Source organism: Pelmatolapia mariae, linkage group LG1, assembly GCF_036321145.2.
Source record: "Pelmatolapia mariae isolate MD_Pm_ZW linkage group LG1, Pm_UMD_F_2, whole genome shotgun sequence".
In the NCBI taxonomy this organism is placed as follows: Eukaryota; Metazoa; Chordata; class Actinopteri; order Cichliformes; family Cichlidae; genus Pelmatolapia; species Pelmatolapia mariae.
Genome location: NC_086227.1, coordinates 18,665,508 through 18,681,333, shown reverse-complemented (window position 1 = coordinate 18,681,333; position 15,826 = coordinate 18,665,508). Strand labels below are relative to the sequence as shown.

General features: G+C 43.9%; 1 protein-coding gene across 5 annotated transcripts; it reads left to right on the top strand.

Moving 5' to 3' along the window:
• The first annotated feature begins 824 nt into the window (after positions 1 to 824).
• Positions 825 to 15,217, top strand: bdnf (brain-derived neurotrophic factor). Of its 5 annotated transcripts, none has more exons than XM_063493326.1 (2): positions 825 to 1,020; positions 13,748 to 15,217. In XM_063493326.1, the coding sequence occupies exons 1-2, from the start codon at positions 1,018 to 1,020 to the stop codon at positions 14,576 to 14,578; spliced, it is 834 nt and encodes a 277-aa protein (XP_063349396.1). In that variant the 5' UTR covers positions 825 to 1,017; the 3' UTR covers positions 14,579 to 15,217. The 5 variants fall into 5 exon arrangements, with proteins under 5 accessions (XP_063349396.1, XP_063349643.1, XP_063349561.1 ...); XM_063493573.1 differs by lacking the exon at positions 825 to 1,020 and adding an exon at positions 1,696 to 1,884; XM_063493491.1 differs by lacking the exon at positions 825 to 1,020 and adding an exon at positions 1,697 to 2,229.
• The last annotated feature ends 609 nt before the right edge of the window (positions 15,218 to 15,826 follow it).

The following is a 15,826-nucleotide window of genomic DNA, read 5'->3' as shown; positions in this document are numbered from 1 at the left end:
CTTCGTCACTGCATAACAATCAGATGGCTGAGTGTTGGCAGTGTAACTGATGGAATTTTACTGAAAACAGATTTCGCCTTTGAACTTCCAGATATTCCTGATCGAAAAGTATCATCCGTGACTTCACGCACTGTGGTCGCTTCTCTCGGTGTAATAACGCTTCCGGAGGACGTGGATTAACTTTTTTAACATTTATTTCTGTCCTGAAGGGGGGAAACGCAGCACTTCAGCAGAGTTTGACAGTGTAAGTATATATGTATATATATATATATGTATATATATGTAAATATATATATGAGAGAGACGGAGTGTGGTCCAGCAGAAAAGGGGAAAAAAAGAAGGAAAGGGAGGAAGAAAAGGGCGGAGGGGGGTTTCGTTTTGAGCAGCAACAAGTTCCTCTAGAACTTGACAAGCAGACACCGGGGCGCTGTAAATGTGAAAGAAAGAAAGAGAAAAAGCCCGCTGCGTATTGCCCGTAAGAACAATCTAAATGACCAGTTGTGCGTATGCGTAATAGGCCCATGGCCCTTCGCCAAAGAGGGAGTTAACAGTCTATTACACAAACACGTGAATCGAGAAATGTCTCAGAAGTTTTATGCCTCTTTCGTTGTTCCTCGATGCGGATTTAAAGATTTGAGGCGGTGAACGAGGCGATCAGTCAGGAGCGAGTGCCCCCCATAAACTTGTATTGCCGTCGCTTATTTCAATCACGTAAGACCCCCTAATGGCGTTGTCCTGGCGAGGGTGTTACGTATATCTGTACAAGCTTTTCTGACAAGCCAGCCTTGTTGATATTTGTCTTTACTGTAGAGCCACCAAGGTGTTGCCTAACAGAGTTTAAGCACGCCGATATTGCAAAGGGTTATTAGATTCATAAGTCAGCGAAGTGGTGGGCGATCTACTGAGCACAGCAGAAGTTCTCATATGATGACTTCAAACAAGACACATTACCTACCAGCATCTGTTGGAGTGAGTGGATATTAAGACACTTCTATCTCCAGGACAGCGTAGGGGAAAATGGTAAGTAGCAATGGAAACACACAGCATATAAGGGATGATTACCAGCAAATAGTCGTGCTTGCTGTTTAGTCTGGCAACGCATTGCTGGAAGGGTTGGACTCTACTTGAGAAACTCAGTATCGAGACCCATGTCTGATGAGGCTGATGTTGACAAAGCCTGTGTGAGAAAGGATTGTGTGGCATTTCTCTGCTCAGGATATGCCGGTACAGTGAGAGGGGTAAGGAAATATTACATTGTGTCTGCGCGCTGTGTGTGGATGTGATGTGGGCTGTACAGGCTGCCTTGGAGGGCTGAGTGCTGGCAGAGAAGGGTTTATATTTTATGCATGCATTTATGTTGCCTTTTGCGAGCGGTGGCCATGCTTGTTTAAATAACATAAGCAACATGTGCCACTTGGCTGTCACACTTGTCATAAGCATGACATTAAGAACAATGGGGCACAGTATCAGCGCTGCCGGTTGCAATTTGGCGTGAGAGTGTAGCCTTTCTGTGGCGAGCGAACTGAGCCGGCGTTTGTGGTGTATAGGTGCTGTTTATCTGGGAGGAAATGTCCGACCAAAATGTGATCAAATATTAAGAGGACTGGTTTGGCAAGGGGTGGGAAAATACACGTGACAAGACGTGAGGAAGCAAGCTGAGTAGGGGGGTGAAAAAAGAGCTGTTTAAAGTGGGCACTCAAAAAAAAAAAGTATATAGCTATTTTCTTGGCCCCTCATAGTTACCCTGGCTGTGTTATGCTTTCAGCACGTTGGACAGAGGCACCGGAGTCGTGCATGGACTAAAACGCCGAGTGGACGCCAACTCTCTTTCTCTCTTTTCCCAGCCCCCCTTTGCCAAACCTGGGATTGTTTTTTCAACTTTTGGTAAGCTTATTCTGAAGGAGCCTGTGGTCTGTAAACGGAAAATAAACCGGATTCTAAAAAGAAAGTGAGGGAGAGAGCAAGAGAGAGAGAGAAAACATTTTAAAAAAGGGGGTAAAAGAAAAGCGCTTGCCATTAAAAGAGCTCGTGCTTCAGATGTGTTTTTTTTCTTTTTTTCCCCTTTTTTTGTAGAGCACTGTGAAAGTTGAAATGTTAGGGCGTCTGGTCTTTTGCACATCACATTCTCGGTACCTATAAGCCCCCCCACACTGCGTTAAACTTTGGGACATGCAAGTCTTGGTCGCGGAGATCTAACCACGCACATAGTGGTTGTCAGCCCTTATAAAGGTAAGAGCACAATCCATTGTTTTTTGTGTGAATCCTTTCTTCCTGTCGGCTTTTTTTCACGAGGCTTCGGCTGGCTTTTTTTCCGAAATGAACTTAAAACTACAGCATGCAGCCCTTCGTCTTTTGCAGTGTGTTCATTGTGGACATGAATGACCGAAATAACTCCGAAATGAAGCACGATCCAGGTGACCAAGACCCCGCGGAACATATCTTTCTTTCTTTCTTTCTTTCTTAAAAAGCAATCCTGAACTTATTGTTATTTTTAAGCTTTTTTTCTTTTTTAAATAAAATATAGGTGCGTGCACGTTCATGCGGGGAGCTTTGTGAAGCGTTTTTTGGAGTTTCCGAACACTGCTGCAACACAATTTGCGTAATCGTTGCGTTGTGCCTAATCATGCTCCCAATATGGGACTTAAGACGCTGCAGTGATACTTTCAGCACGAACTGGAGTACTGATGCTCGTGCACATCATAAAATATCTACCTATCTGTCTATCTGTGCTTATTTTTCTTGTTTGGTCTGCTGCATTCATGTTTTGTCTTGATGTCAAACCCTCCGGATTTTGTTATCGACCAAAAATAGCCCTACTCCCCCCCCCCCCCCTCCCGCGCCAGCACCCCCCCCCCCTTTTCCCTCCATAGCCCCCCCTCCCGTCATCGCCATCAAATCACTTGTGTTTTTACTACGACCGCTCCACGGTTTCATTCATAAGGTGCTTTTCACTTCACCTGCTACCCTACCCCCCTCCTCCTCCCCTCCTCCTCCTCTTTGTCCGTACACGGCTCTGTGTCGACCTGTCAGACTGCAGGCTACGAATGAATAAAAATATTAGTGATAATAAAAGATAAATAAAGCCTTAAATTTAAGAAAAAAAAGCGTGGGCGGTGGGGGTAGAATAAATAGTTCCTCGCCCCTTTTAGACTCGTGTGATTTGCTGCCAAAGCGAGGCTCATTTACTGTGTACAAATTGTTCGCTTTATTCTTGTGTGAAATTACAATAAAGATGGGCGTGGTTAAAGTCCATCCTCTGACAGATGTTATGGCTGAACGTTATGGTGAGAGATAAGATGGCTTGAGAGGAAATTGTTCGGGAAACATCGCTTCTTTCTTTCGTTCTTTCTTTCTCGCTTGCTTTCTTTTCTCCTTCTTCTTCTTCCTTTTGTGTAATTTAAAATTAAAGCAATCAGCATCACTCATCTCGTCTATTCGATTTAGATGATCATCACCCAAAACTGCCCTGGGATTTTATTTCTGTGCCCTCCTGAAGGACTTGTAGCCTTAAAAAATTCGTCTCGCACCAATGCAGAAGCAGTGGATATTGTCTACCCCCCCCCCCCCGGCTCTCTCACTCACCCCCCCTTTGGTCAAAGATTTAAGATTTCTGATCCAAGTCGAAGCAATTGCATGGCAAAACAACAGCATGGGAAGAGAAAAGCCCCAACGCCCACTGGCAGTCCTGTTTTAATCAAGACTCCTCGTGCAGGGGGCTGCGATTTCAAATAAATACTTCCAATATGAAAGTATCCAGTAAATCCCTAATTACATTTGAATTATGGGACACCCCCCTCCTTTTTTTTCTTCTTCTTCTGCTGGCGTTTTCCGTAATTTTAACCCAGCAATGTAATGCGCCCAGATCGGTTTCCGCACATTATGACCTATTACTCCTCATTTTATGAGACGCTGAAACCCAAATAGATCACGTTACTTATTAGGCTAACCCGACATTCATAAAAATGCTCCTTTAATAAAGGCAGCGACGCGACTTTAATAGCCACATTCCAGGCATCAGTGCCACAAAACCCGCTGATTGCACAAATTACGACCAATCATTAATTTGCCGAACGAAACGAAAGGAAGGGTTCATTGGATGTCAGATCGGGGGAATTGTGACAGTTTAAAGAAATTTTTGGCCTTATGTTTTTTTTTTAATTCACACAGATGCTATCATTGTCTCACCTTTTTTCTTTTCTTTTCTACTGCACCATCTTTTTTCCCCTCCGACTGCACTGTTTATAAACGTAAGCATTTTTTTTCTATTTCTATTTTCTGGCCGTGGCTTTATTTTTATTTTCTAATTTATTTATGTTTTTTTTTTCCATCGAGACGTGGGATTAGATGGTGTGGGCGTGGGCGTGTTGGGTGGAGGAGGAGGGATGAGCGGAGGCGGGTTAGGAGGGGTCTGTGGGGTGGCACGACACACTTTGTATGTATGAAGGTTTTTTTATAGCACTTTTCTGCAATGTACGTCAGCGGATCAGTCCATAAATGGGGCTGCGCGTGTTTGTGTGCGGGCGTGCGCCTGCGTGCGCTCGCGCCTGTGTGCGTGCGTCTCCGCGTGTGTTATCTTTACCGAGAATCTCCCCTCTCTCTCTGCACTCTCAGCTCTGCAGAGTTGGGGTGGGCGTCAAAAACAAACCTGATGGTAGGTTTCTTTGCAAAAAAAAAAAAAATCCGATGAAATTCTTTCGGATGGGCCTTTTTTAAATTAAACGGGGAAAAAAGAAAAAGAAACGCCCTGGGTGGAAATAAAGATAGCATTATTAACGTGTTAGATTGTCTCGTGCAGCTACTATTTTTTTCTCCATCATGTAATTGTTGGTCTTTGTGTGTCGGGTTTTTTCTTTTTCTTTCTTTTTTTCTTTCTTTCTTTCTTTTTTTTTTTTTTTACCCCGACGCCATTAATTCTGCACTTTGTAGAAAAATCCGGATTTAAATGCCATTTTCCCTATATAGACATGGGCGACGTTTGTCCCCCAGTAAAACTCGGATTTCGGATTTTTTTTTACACCCTCCCCCCCCGCTTTCATTCATGAAATGCAATCGCTTGATGTCTGATATAAATTATAAATAGGCTATTGATTATTATTTTTCTTTTATTGGGGGCGGGGGGTGTATAGATGGCGGAAATCTGGGCTCCGCAGAGAGGCGGACGTCACGATATATTTAGATTGAAAATTAATCATCTTAATCATTATGAAAATGTAGGCTACATCGCCCGCCGCCACCGTCGCTGTCCCCGCTGCTGCTCCTGCTTTAGTCACCACATCATCATCATCTTCATCACTGGCACCTTCATCCAATTAAGAGGCTTGTTTAAACAAGTTCTGGCAGGAGGCGAAGCCTTGAACCTTTATTCCGAACATTTAATTACCAGTTATTCGTCATTCAGCGGCGTGACTGTGGTTTCGCAGCGATGAAGCCCACGATGAGTTATTAATACACAGTTGGAATATTCTTACTGTAAAGACATCTTATATGACGGACCACTGCGGGACAACAAGGATGCATGACGCGGCGTGACAGGAAATGCTCGACGATTCCGGCAAACCATTCACGTGTGTCTCCCAGCAGTATGTGAACATGCAGCACATCAGTGATTTCAGACAGCTTCCAGAAGCCATCAAAACAGCTTTTTTTAATGCTGTTTCCTGAGTGCCAGTTAGACGGAAAGTGAGCCGGCTTTGGCCCGTAAGGTTGATTTAAAGTATCTAATTTCAGGCCTTTATTCTGAAAATTGCGTTTTTGCTTCCATATGGTGGCAGGATATCGCTCTATAGCAAATCAAGGCAGGGTTTTAATTTTGTGCATCCTCTCTTTCTTAATTCTGCTTTCTTTTTTAAAATAGAAAATATTTTATTATAAGCAGTGAAGCAAACATTAGTGATGGGGGAGGGTGGTGTTGGGGGGGCAGAAGGCAAGAAAACAGACAGACAGAGGCTTCACAGGCTATGGAGTGACTTGCAGTCTGCCACTATAGAAATAATGTATCAGCTGAATGAGGGTGTGGGAAGGAGGAGTCTATAGGCCATATATGATGCTTAGAAGCCCAGTCTGCTGTCTGCTTCATGATCACATTAAAGGTTATTGTCATCACAGGAGGGATGACATTAACTCCTCACACCAGCATCTGATTATTTCTTTTTCAAAAAAGGCCCTGCACTGACTTTATCAATTTAGAGTTTTCACTCAGCTCACTCCTCGTCTCCTTTGACGTCACACAACCTCCATCCAAAGAAATGTTTTCTCAGTTGCCTCCTTGAGGAGCAATGCAATTTCCCTTTGATCAAAATACCCTCATCGCCTCGCTTTATCCCCGGTGAAAATGACATTTGGCAAAAGTCATTTCGCCTGTGTTACATGGTCCCCTTCTCTCATGCAAGGAGGCATAATTCTACTTGTTAAGTGAAGCTTCCGGCAGTGCGGACCTGTCAGCGTTCGTGCTGCATTTGGCGAGAGAAGCTTTGAAAGGTTATACAAGTGGGTCGTGTTGTCAGGTCTTGTGGTTGTTTCTTCTTCTTCTTCTTCCTGCAGCACAAACAACAAAAAGGGTCGTGAGCTGGGAAGATGTAAGGAGAGAACTACCCAACTGCTACTTCAAATTACACGTGTTCGCCTGTCATTCTGATCACTAAAGCATATGAAAAGTTGCCATACGACATCAAAAGACAGAAAATTTCATCTTCAGAGATCTCAAACCTCAAGATCCAATGATGGTTTAGTGGTTTTCAAATCGACCTCGTGGGTGACTTGTATTAGGTCAACAATGTCATGCTTCAGTTTGGTCCTCAACTGGAGGAGTCAAAGGGCTTCTAATACTCCCCACTACCCCTTATTTCCTTGCAGATATTAGGCATTGTGTGGATTTCATTCAGAAATCCAGCCTCAAACACATGCAAGCCATACGACTTCTCTCGATAAACCACCTTCAGTTGTGCTGTATTTGCAGAAATGAGAGAGACCATGTTGTTGTTTTTTGCTCCTCTAATGAGATGCCAAGTGATTTATTTATGAATTACTTGTTTGGAACAGCCCCCTTGTGCAGTGTGCATTTTTTTTATCCTCTTTGGAGTCATGTCGCTCAGTGATTGCTGATGCAACTCTTTGTCATCCAGAGTTTGCCCTCACCTCCTGTGAGCCTTCGGGGAGGGCTATATCTATCTTGGCATTTCCCTGGGTGTTGGAGGTGGGAGTGACTCATTAAGCAGGTGTGAGCATCCACTCCCATACAGCTACATGCCAAACATGAGCTCTCCAGCTCATAAGCTTGTGCAGGGAAGAATCATGATGGCAATATAGCCAACACATCACAATAAATCTTTGCACTGGACCGAGGCCAAGTCACAAGGATAATGAGCTTCTGTTTCTCCATTATGCTCGCTCTCGTATTCATCAGAGGTGGAATTTCCAAACGTTCATCACCCATTGAAAGGTTGTGCCTCGGCTGACATCTTCACTTGAATTCTGCCTCATTAAAGAAAGTGAACCAAGGGGAGAAACAATATCAAAATCAGCCTCGCGGTCCAAGATTTCCCTGTAAATATGATGTGGTTTGCTTAGGTTAACATTTTGGGAATAATAACCCATGAAAGCTGGTTACTACACTGCAGAGCACCTTCCAGGGGAGCCATCCATCTGTTGTAGAGATGGCTCACTTTAAAAGCAAGGAGGAGAACTGCTTTCAATAAGTTCTCATCTTTACCTCCCTCCTGTGCCTGTTAGCATCCAACACTGCCATTTTACAGCAGCTAAATTATAAGATGATAGTCATATACTGGATTTGGGTTTATTCTGTGTATATAGCATCAGAATTACAACCAAAATCTAGTTTATATAAGAAAATGAGAGGGTTCTTCATGTGTTAAATCAGGGATACTAACACAAGATGGATTAAATGATATGAAAGGGGCACGCAAATGGCTCCTTCACACAAATACTTAAGCTTTCTTTGATATAACTTGCCCAGTCTCGACACTATTTCGAGACCCGTACCAGAAAATGCTTATTTTTAATTTTCCCGATGTCTAATTTTACACAAATAGGCCATCTGTAAATGGCACGCAGTGTATCACGACTTGGTGGAGACGCGCTGTTACGCAAAACCTTCTAAAAAAATGCCACCTCTTTTAGGCTGAGTACAAAAAAAAAATACGGAAGAGGGGAGGCTTCCTTTCAGCTTATGGTGTGGATGCAGGCTACGGGATATGCAGATAAACAATAATAATACATAATGCACACTGAACGCGCATTAATAGTTCCGCCTCGGGGCTTTTTAAACAGGAGTTTGGATGCGACCAGGCAGTCAGCCAGCGGCAGGTCACATGTTGCAGCGTCATTCTGTAGTAAAGTTACTGTAGTTGCAAAGAGGCTCCTCATTTCAGCTCCAGAGGTCTCTCATCTCCGTGGTGGTGCTGCGGCGGCGGCGTCTCGGCATGCGACAACTTCAGTTTCAGGCGATCTCCAAAGGAGCCGTGCAGCCATGGGAGTGCATTACCTCAGCCATGCAATTTCCACTATCAATAATTTAATCTATTTGCTCCAAAGCTGAAGAGATATCCTGAAGCTTGTCGGGAGAGAGGAGTGTTTTTTTGGGGGGAAGGGGGGTCAGAAATACCGCTTAAGTAAATTACTCGGGGAGTTGTCCAAAACATCCCAGATGACACTACCGTCCTGTTGAATGGTCTGTTTTACGACTGGGCACTAAAAGGTATGTGTCTGCTTCTTTCTGATAACTTGTTTTAGGCACTTTCGCCGTGTTTGATGCTGCTAGTGGAAAAGACAGCTGGTGTGTGTGTGTGTGTGTGTGTGTGTGTGTGTGTGTGTGTGTGTGTGTGTGTGTGGTGTTTGGGGGGGGGGGGGGGGGGGTGGACTGGGTAGGGCGGGGGGGTCTAAAAGTAGCTCGATCAAGCCCGGTTATCCTGCGAACAGACAGCGCAGCAGCCCGAGAGGGGATATGTGTAACCTTATCCTCGCGTTCATTAATAAAAAACGGAGTTATTATGTTGATTGGGTTTCCAGTGGGGAGCACGAGCTCAGCAGATGTAATCTCGAGAAGAAGAAGAAGAAGAAGAAGGGGGAAAAAGTCTGTGGTTACATTATTGGAGCAGCCAGTGGTACATATAGGTAGGCATTTCTCCATAGCTAGCAAAGTGGAAGCCGTCCAGTGTGCATCTGTGTGGACGTTTTTTAAGGCAACTTTACGCACATAAATTGCTCAATAAACTCTCTCCTCCGGCTGTTTGTCTGCATTTGTTCGTCCAAGCTTGGACCCTCCTCCTTCTCCACCTCCTCCTCTGTGAGAAAAGAGACAGAAACACTCCAGACAGTTTTTTTGTATTGTTGTTTTGTTGGAGGGAAAAACTTTGATGAACTCATTAAGACTTTATAGGAAACCCGAGACCTAAACGCCTAGCTCGGTCGGCCAACACACACTGTTGGGGGTTTTTTTTGGCGGTGTGTGCTCGTGTTGAAAAACAAAACAAAACCTCACAATAATTATGGATTCAAACAAAGTGGGAGGAAACTGGCTCATTTGCGGTGTGAAAATATGTGGTTCAATAAGTAATCTCAGATTAATAGATGGTTTAATGACGAATTTTTTGATGAACCATTCTTTCCGAAGATAAAAGCAAATTGGGCTTGTAACTAAACAACATCCAACTTAACTTTATAGATGTCTTGTATGACTATGCCCTGGAAAAGACAATGTCTGTCCTATCTATCTATCTATCTATCTATCTATCTATCTATCTATCTATCTATCTATCTATCTATCTATCTATCTATCTATCTATCTATCTATCTATCGTATTTCATGGGGAGGAAGGAAAAACAGAGGAGAGAAAGGTGGAGAAAGGGTGGAAGAAAACGAGCTCAGACTATTTGACGGTCTCATATGCCATCTAGTGTACAAAGCCGGGCACAGCAGCGCTGTCAGTGTGCAGCCGCAGGTCTGTTGGTCATTCATGGGTTAAAATGAGGATTTCTTCGCTAAGCTTACAAGAACCTAAGCACATCAGTAAGGATTTTACCATGCTGTATGTTGCTGTTGTATCCTCTAAAGTGCCCACTGCTGCACGCAGTGTGGGAGGGAGTTAACAGCTCTTTTGGGTAGCATAAATCACTCAGCAGGTATTTGAATGCTGGGCTTTCTGTGGCAGTGGCTGGGGTTGGCCTGGCGGCCAGGTATAATCCTCAGTGATGCTCATGTATTAGTAAAACGTGCTCTGAAGCTGCATCAGATTGAAAATAGATCTCAGGAAGCAAGCTTCCACATGTGTCAGCCATTACTGCAGACAACACAATTAAGTCTAAATGCCTGTTTGTTTGTTTTCTTTAAGTGCTGCGTTGTAGTGCACAAGGGGTCCTAGGGTAGCCATTTTGATAATATTTGCTGTACTTTTCCTGCTCTCAAACTGAACATTTGGCTTTGTGTGCTATACTTATTGAGCGTGATAAAACATGTTGCCAGGTAAACCGTATTCTTGAGGAATTAAACAAAGATGGGTGCCCACGAGGGAGCAGAGACAGAGGCAGAGAACAAATGTTGCCATGGGGTCGCACATTTCCATTCAAATGTGGTAACCACACTTCAGATCTCCTCTCTTGATGTGTTTTTTTTCCCCATGCAGTGGCTTATAAGATATCACGCCTGCCGTTAGTAAAGATGAACCCATAAAGTGTGCAGACATGTGCATGGAGGCTGGGAACGTTACTGTAGTGTGTAATAACACTAGCCACGCTAGTCCTTTCATGCTTTAGGGAAACTTTTCAGCGTCTGTCAGAGGAGGCATTTATCACTTTAATCCCCACCTGGCACAAAGAATAACTGCGAGGGTAAGTTACATATCCCTGCCATACAGCCGTGCTCTCAAAGCAGATGAACAGGTGGTCATCTGGAGCTAAACAGAAGACAGAGTCCGTACACTCACCTGCTGCTATTGTTCGGGGTGTTTCACGCTCTAGGCGTGCTGTCATGAATAAAGGCATGTTTGAGCAGCAGTTATTGTGGGCTTTATTTTCCCCCCGTTCATGTTATTAGCTCAGTTCTCAGCATGTCATGTTTAGATGGCTGTGCATTCTTTAAACAGTCAGCTCAGAGGAAACTGCACCTTTCTCAAGCACAAGTTGCCACAAAGCTGAGAACTAGAAGCTCCAAGGGGGGGGGGGGGGGTCTTATTCTTACATATGTAATCCATCCCTTGCTTTATTATTCATTGCTCATTCTGTTAACGCTCGGGCCGCTTTTTTATTAACTGTGAAATCCGCATAAAATCTTCAGACACTGGATGTTGTCACATTTAGCCTCTCACAGATATAAGCCAGAGATCCTCCGCCGGTCCCACAGCAATTAAATGATTCATTGGCTTTATCGCATTTTAACAGGATGTTGATTGAGAGCATAAGCCATATTGATTGTACTGATGGAAACAGGAAATCAGCGAGATAGAAATAAAATCATCTGTTGTTCCCGGTGTGACGATACACGGGGGAATGGCTCTGCAATTGCACACTGTTGAGTGGCATTACCCCCAGCAACCTCTCCCCCCCCCCTCTCCTCCACCCCACCCCTTCTCTCCATTCTCTCCCCTATGGAGACCTGGAAGAGACGTCATCTGTGGTTGTTATGCTGCGAAATGACGCTGGCACTCTCTCCACCCCCTGCTACTGCAATATTACCCCTGTGGTCTGTTACGGAAGATGCAGCACTCTTCGTCTGCACCATTTCCAGCATGAAGTTTGACGCCTAACAGTAATCAGCCCTCTGCCTTCATTTCCCTCATGTGGAAGTGGAACCATTTGAGCGCGATGCTGATAATAATATCAGCCTAAATGCATCCTACACATAAAGCTCGTGACTGGCCTCGATCCCGTAAAAACCTACACGATTCTCAGTGCTGGGAAGCCTCGCAGATATCATTTCAGATATCATTAACCACAACCTTCACAACACCGAAGGGTTAATGAGCCATAAATGGAATTTTGTTAACAATATCCGAGTTGACAATTAGCTCTTTATTCTTGGCTTTGTCCCCATTGTAGTTGGTAAGAGGAAAAATACCCACCCCACCACCAGCACCACCATCACCACCTCACTGCAAAACACATACAAGCCAGCCCCTCCCCATGCCCTCCCTCTAACACGCACACTCACACACTCCGGAGGAGCACGTCACTGAGCTCAGGGAATGAGTGGCTCATTAAGAAGAAGGATGTGATATTCTGAATAGAGACTGTGAGACTCCCAGCACGTCTATTTTTAGACGAGATATCTCTATGGCAGTCACCGTGGTGTCGGTTAATTGCAGCCACAGCCCCAGATACCAATTAAGAATGAAACAAATGCTTTTAAGGTGGGGTTTCGCTCCTCCTTATACTGTAAAGGTCCTTGTGTCCGTTCTGTGAGTGGAGGCTGGAGCAGGGGCTCGCTCTCGCCGTGTTTTCCTGTGTCAGGCTCGGACATGCAGAGTGCAGTCAAAGCCTCGGCCGGGCTATTTTTAAATTAGCCCCTGTGGAAAGCAAGATCTAGATTTTTTTTTTTCTTTTTTTAAAAAATTATGGGTGTTTTTAGATCTATGTCCTTTGGATTCATTGATTTGCTGTGAATCTTAGAGCTTCTCAGAGGTAAGGGATGCACACATGCTCAGGTAATTTTACAATATATATGTACAGTGTTTCAGTTTGGTTTTGCGTATGTTTTGAGTTGTTCTCCAGAGCCTCGATAGCAGTGCTTTGCACGGCAGGATGTCAAATCATTCTGTCATTCAGTTTCCTGTTAATTCATCCCGCAGTGCTCTCGCCTTCCACCTGCCGAAAACAAACAGTGTCCCTCAACAAACCCATAGTTCCCATTCATGACTACAAGGTGTAGTACTAACCCGTCCTACAGCACAGACCAGTTTTGGGTTTTTTTTGTTTTCTCTTTTTAATAAAGTAATACTGCAGCATCAGTGTTTGCCAGCGCTGACACAAACACACTGACTCTGTTAGGAAGTGCTGTCCACACCGGAGGTTCCCGAAGTGTTAATACCGGTGATTTGTTTGTACGGTAACGTCACGGTCGCGTATTCGTAACGCGGGTTGGGGGGGCGGGCATAAATCCATCCACAAGAATTCAACAACTACAGGATGAAGTTTAAGAATGAAAATCCTCAATTTCCTTACCCAAAAGCAGGGGGCAGCTGTGAGCTTTCAGTACAGCCAAAAAAAAAGAAAGAAAGAAAGAAAAAGAGCCAATTATTCCAACAGAAAGCCATGATTGGCAGGTGTGGCCATTGTAAATATACACGGCACCGTGCCTTTTAACAGACCAGTCAAAAAGCTGTTAGGATGTTTCGACATCTATTTGTGTAATCTTATCTTTTGTAATAAGCAGCCGCTTTGATGCTCAGCACAGCTTTTGTGCATTGCTGCCAACAAATAGAGATCTAAGCCAGACCTCACATAGGAACAGAATGATTACAGTTTGCAAACAATTTGAAAACACCGATGACACAGTGCCAATATCAGTTTAATAAAAACATGTTGTGATTATTCCGAAGCTACTGGCTCCAGTTTTTTGGCTTGCAAACAAAGAGTGGAGGGTGGAAATAGGAGGAGAGGCTTACGTGGTGCATTATGGATCAAAAATAAGCTAACTTTGTTGAATATGCTCTTTGACTGACCATCTCGTTCTCTCGCCCTCCCCCAACCCTCCTCTCTCCTCTTGTTTTCTTTCTGTGTCTCTCTCCCGTCCCTCCAGTTCCACCAGGTTAGAAGAGTGATGACCATCCTGTTCCTTACTATGGTTATTTCATACTTCAGTTGCATGAGAGCTGCGCCCCTGAGAGATGCCCCGGGCATGCGGGGCCATCGGACGGAAGGCTACTTGGGCGCTGCTGCAACGGCCGAAAGAGGCCACGGGACTCCCCAGAGCGGTGGAGGGCCAGGCCAGCGTGGGGAACTGCCCTCGCTCACAGACACGTTTGAGCAAGTGATAGAGGAGTTGCTGGAGGTGGAGGGCGAGGCGGCGCAGCTGGGACAGGGGGCCGATAAGAGCCAGGGAGGTGGTGGCCCATCCTCTGTGGTCACCACGGAGGCCAAGGATGTCGATCTGTACAACTCGCGGGTGATGATCAGCAACCAAGTGCCTTTGGAGCCGCCGTTGCTCTTTCTCCTGGAGGAATACAAAAACTATCTGGATGCCGCTAATATGTCCATGAGGGTGCGGCGACACTCCGATCCCTCACGACGTGGAGAGCTCAGTGTGTGTGACAGTATTAGCCAGTGGGTGACAGCTGTGGATAAAAAGACGGCAATAGACATGTCCGGGCAGCAAGTTACCGTCATGGAAAAGGTCCCTGTCCCCAATGGCCAACTGAAGCAATACTTTTATGAGACCAAATGCAACCCCATGGGGTACACAAAGGAGGGCTGCAGAGGAATAGACAAGCGGCATTATAATTCCCAATGCAGGACAACCCAGTCCTACGTGCGAGCGCTTACCATGGATAGCAAAAAGAAGATTGGCTGGCGGTTTATAAGGATAGACACTTCATGTGTATGCACATTGACCATTAAAAGAGGGAGATAGTGTATAAAATGTATAGATTTTATTGAAGAGTTTAAAAAAGAGAATAAAGAGAAAATATCTATTTGTATATATACATAACAGGGTAAATTATTCCGTCAAATGAAAATTTTATGGACTGCATGTAAAAAAAGATGAAGTTTATACAGTAAAAGTGATACTACAGTCTATTTATTGAACATATTCATGACCTTGTAAACAATTAAAAAAAATCTGATCAGTCATTTGCGCCCAGTTTAAATTACTATATCACATTCCTCAAGACATTGTGATTTGTTTACGTTGCCAAGAATTAGAAAAGGAAGGGAAAAAAATTAACAGGCAAGAAATGAGCGAGAGAGAGAGAGAGAGAGAGAGAGAGAGACAAAGTGGGAGACAGAGAGAGAGCGAGGACAGTTCCATCTTCAAAAGCTTGCATGCTGCTTCAATTGTGAATCAATAAATTCTCCACTTACAGAAAAAAAAGGATATGATGCTGACCAAAAAAAGTTATTAAAAAAAACATTCCGTTTACATATTCAGCAGAAAACAATTTCCTCTCAAGTAATTTATCTGTTTACTGTTCTAAACTTCTCAAGGTAATGTTGGAATTACATACTATGTCAAGGTGCTGTTGTCAAAGCTTTGCTGTTTATTTTTTTATCCCCACCAGAGGACAAGATATATATATAAAAATTATATAAATATATATATATATATATAAAATTTATTCATTGACATGTTTCTGGGTTAATATTATTCATTTTGTATGTTGTGAAGTTGTTTGCAATATTAAACTGAAATATTTGAAGAAATAAAAATGACTATAGGCAACTGAAAAACAAAATCAATGTCGATAAAGTTTCAACGGTGCATTTTTAGGCAGGGTAAACTTTATTATACGGACAGTCTGCAGGCAAGGAGGGAGGAGGCACATATGCACACATGCATGCGCACAAACCGCCACACGTCCGAAGCATGAAAGAGCAGAAATTCAAATCCTGAGCAACAAGAAGTGATGTTTTAAGAGAAGAAAACGAGTCCTTGCTTTGGGTCACTCAAAGATAACGAGTGTTAGAGTACAGAAAGCAGCTCCTGGTGTCATTCAGCTACTTCAGGAAGGAAAAGAAACTGGAGAAAGAGAGAGGAGGTGCCCCTAAACCGCTTCCTGCTCCCCACCAGCACATTTTTTTCAAAACAAGTTTATGTGCTTTGGATCTTTAGTGTTCATACACAGGTGTTCAGAGCTTTTGCTCCAGCTGCACGTGTGAT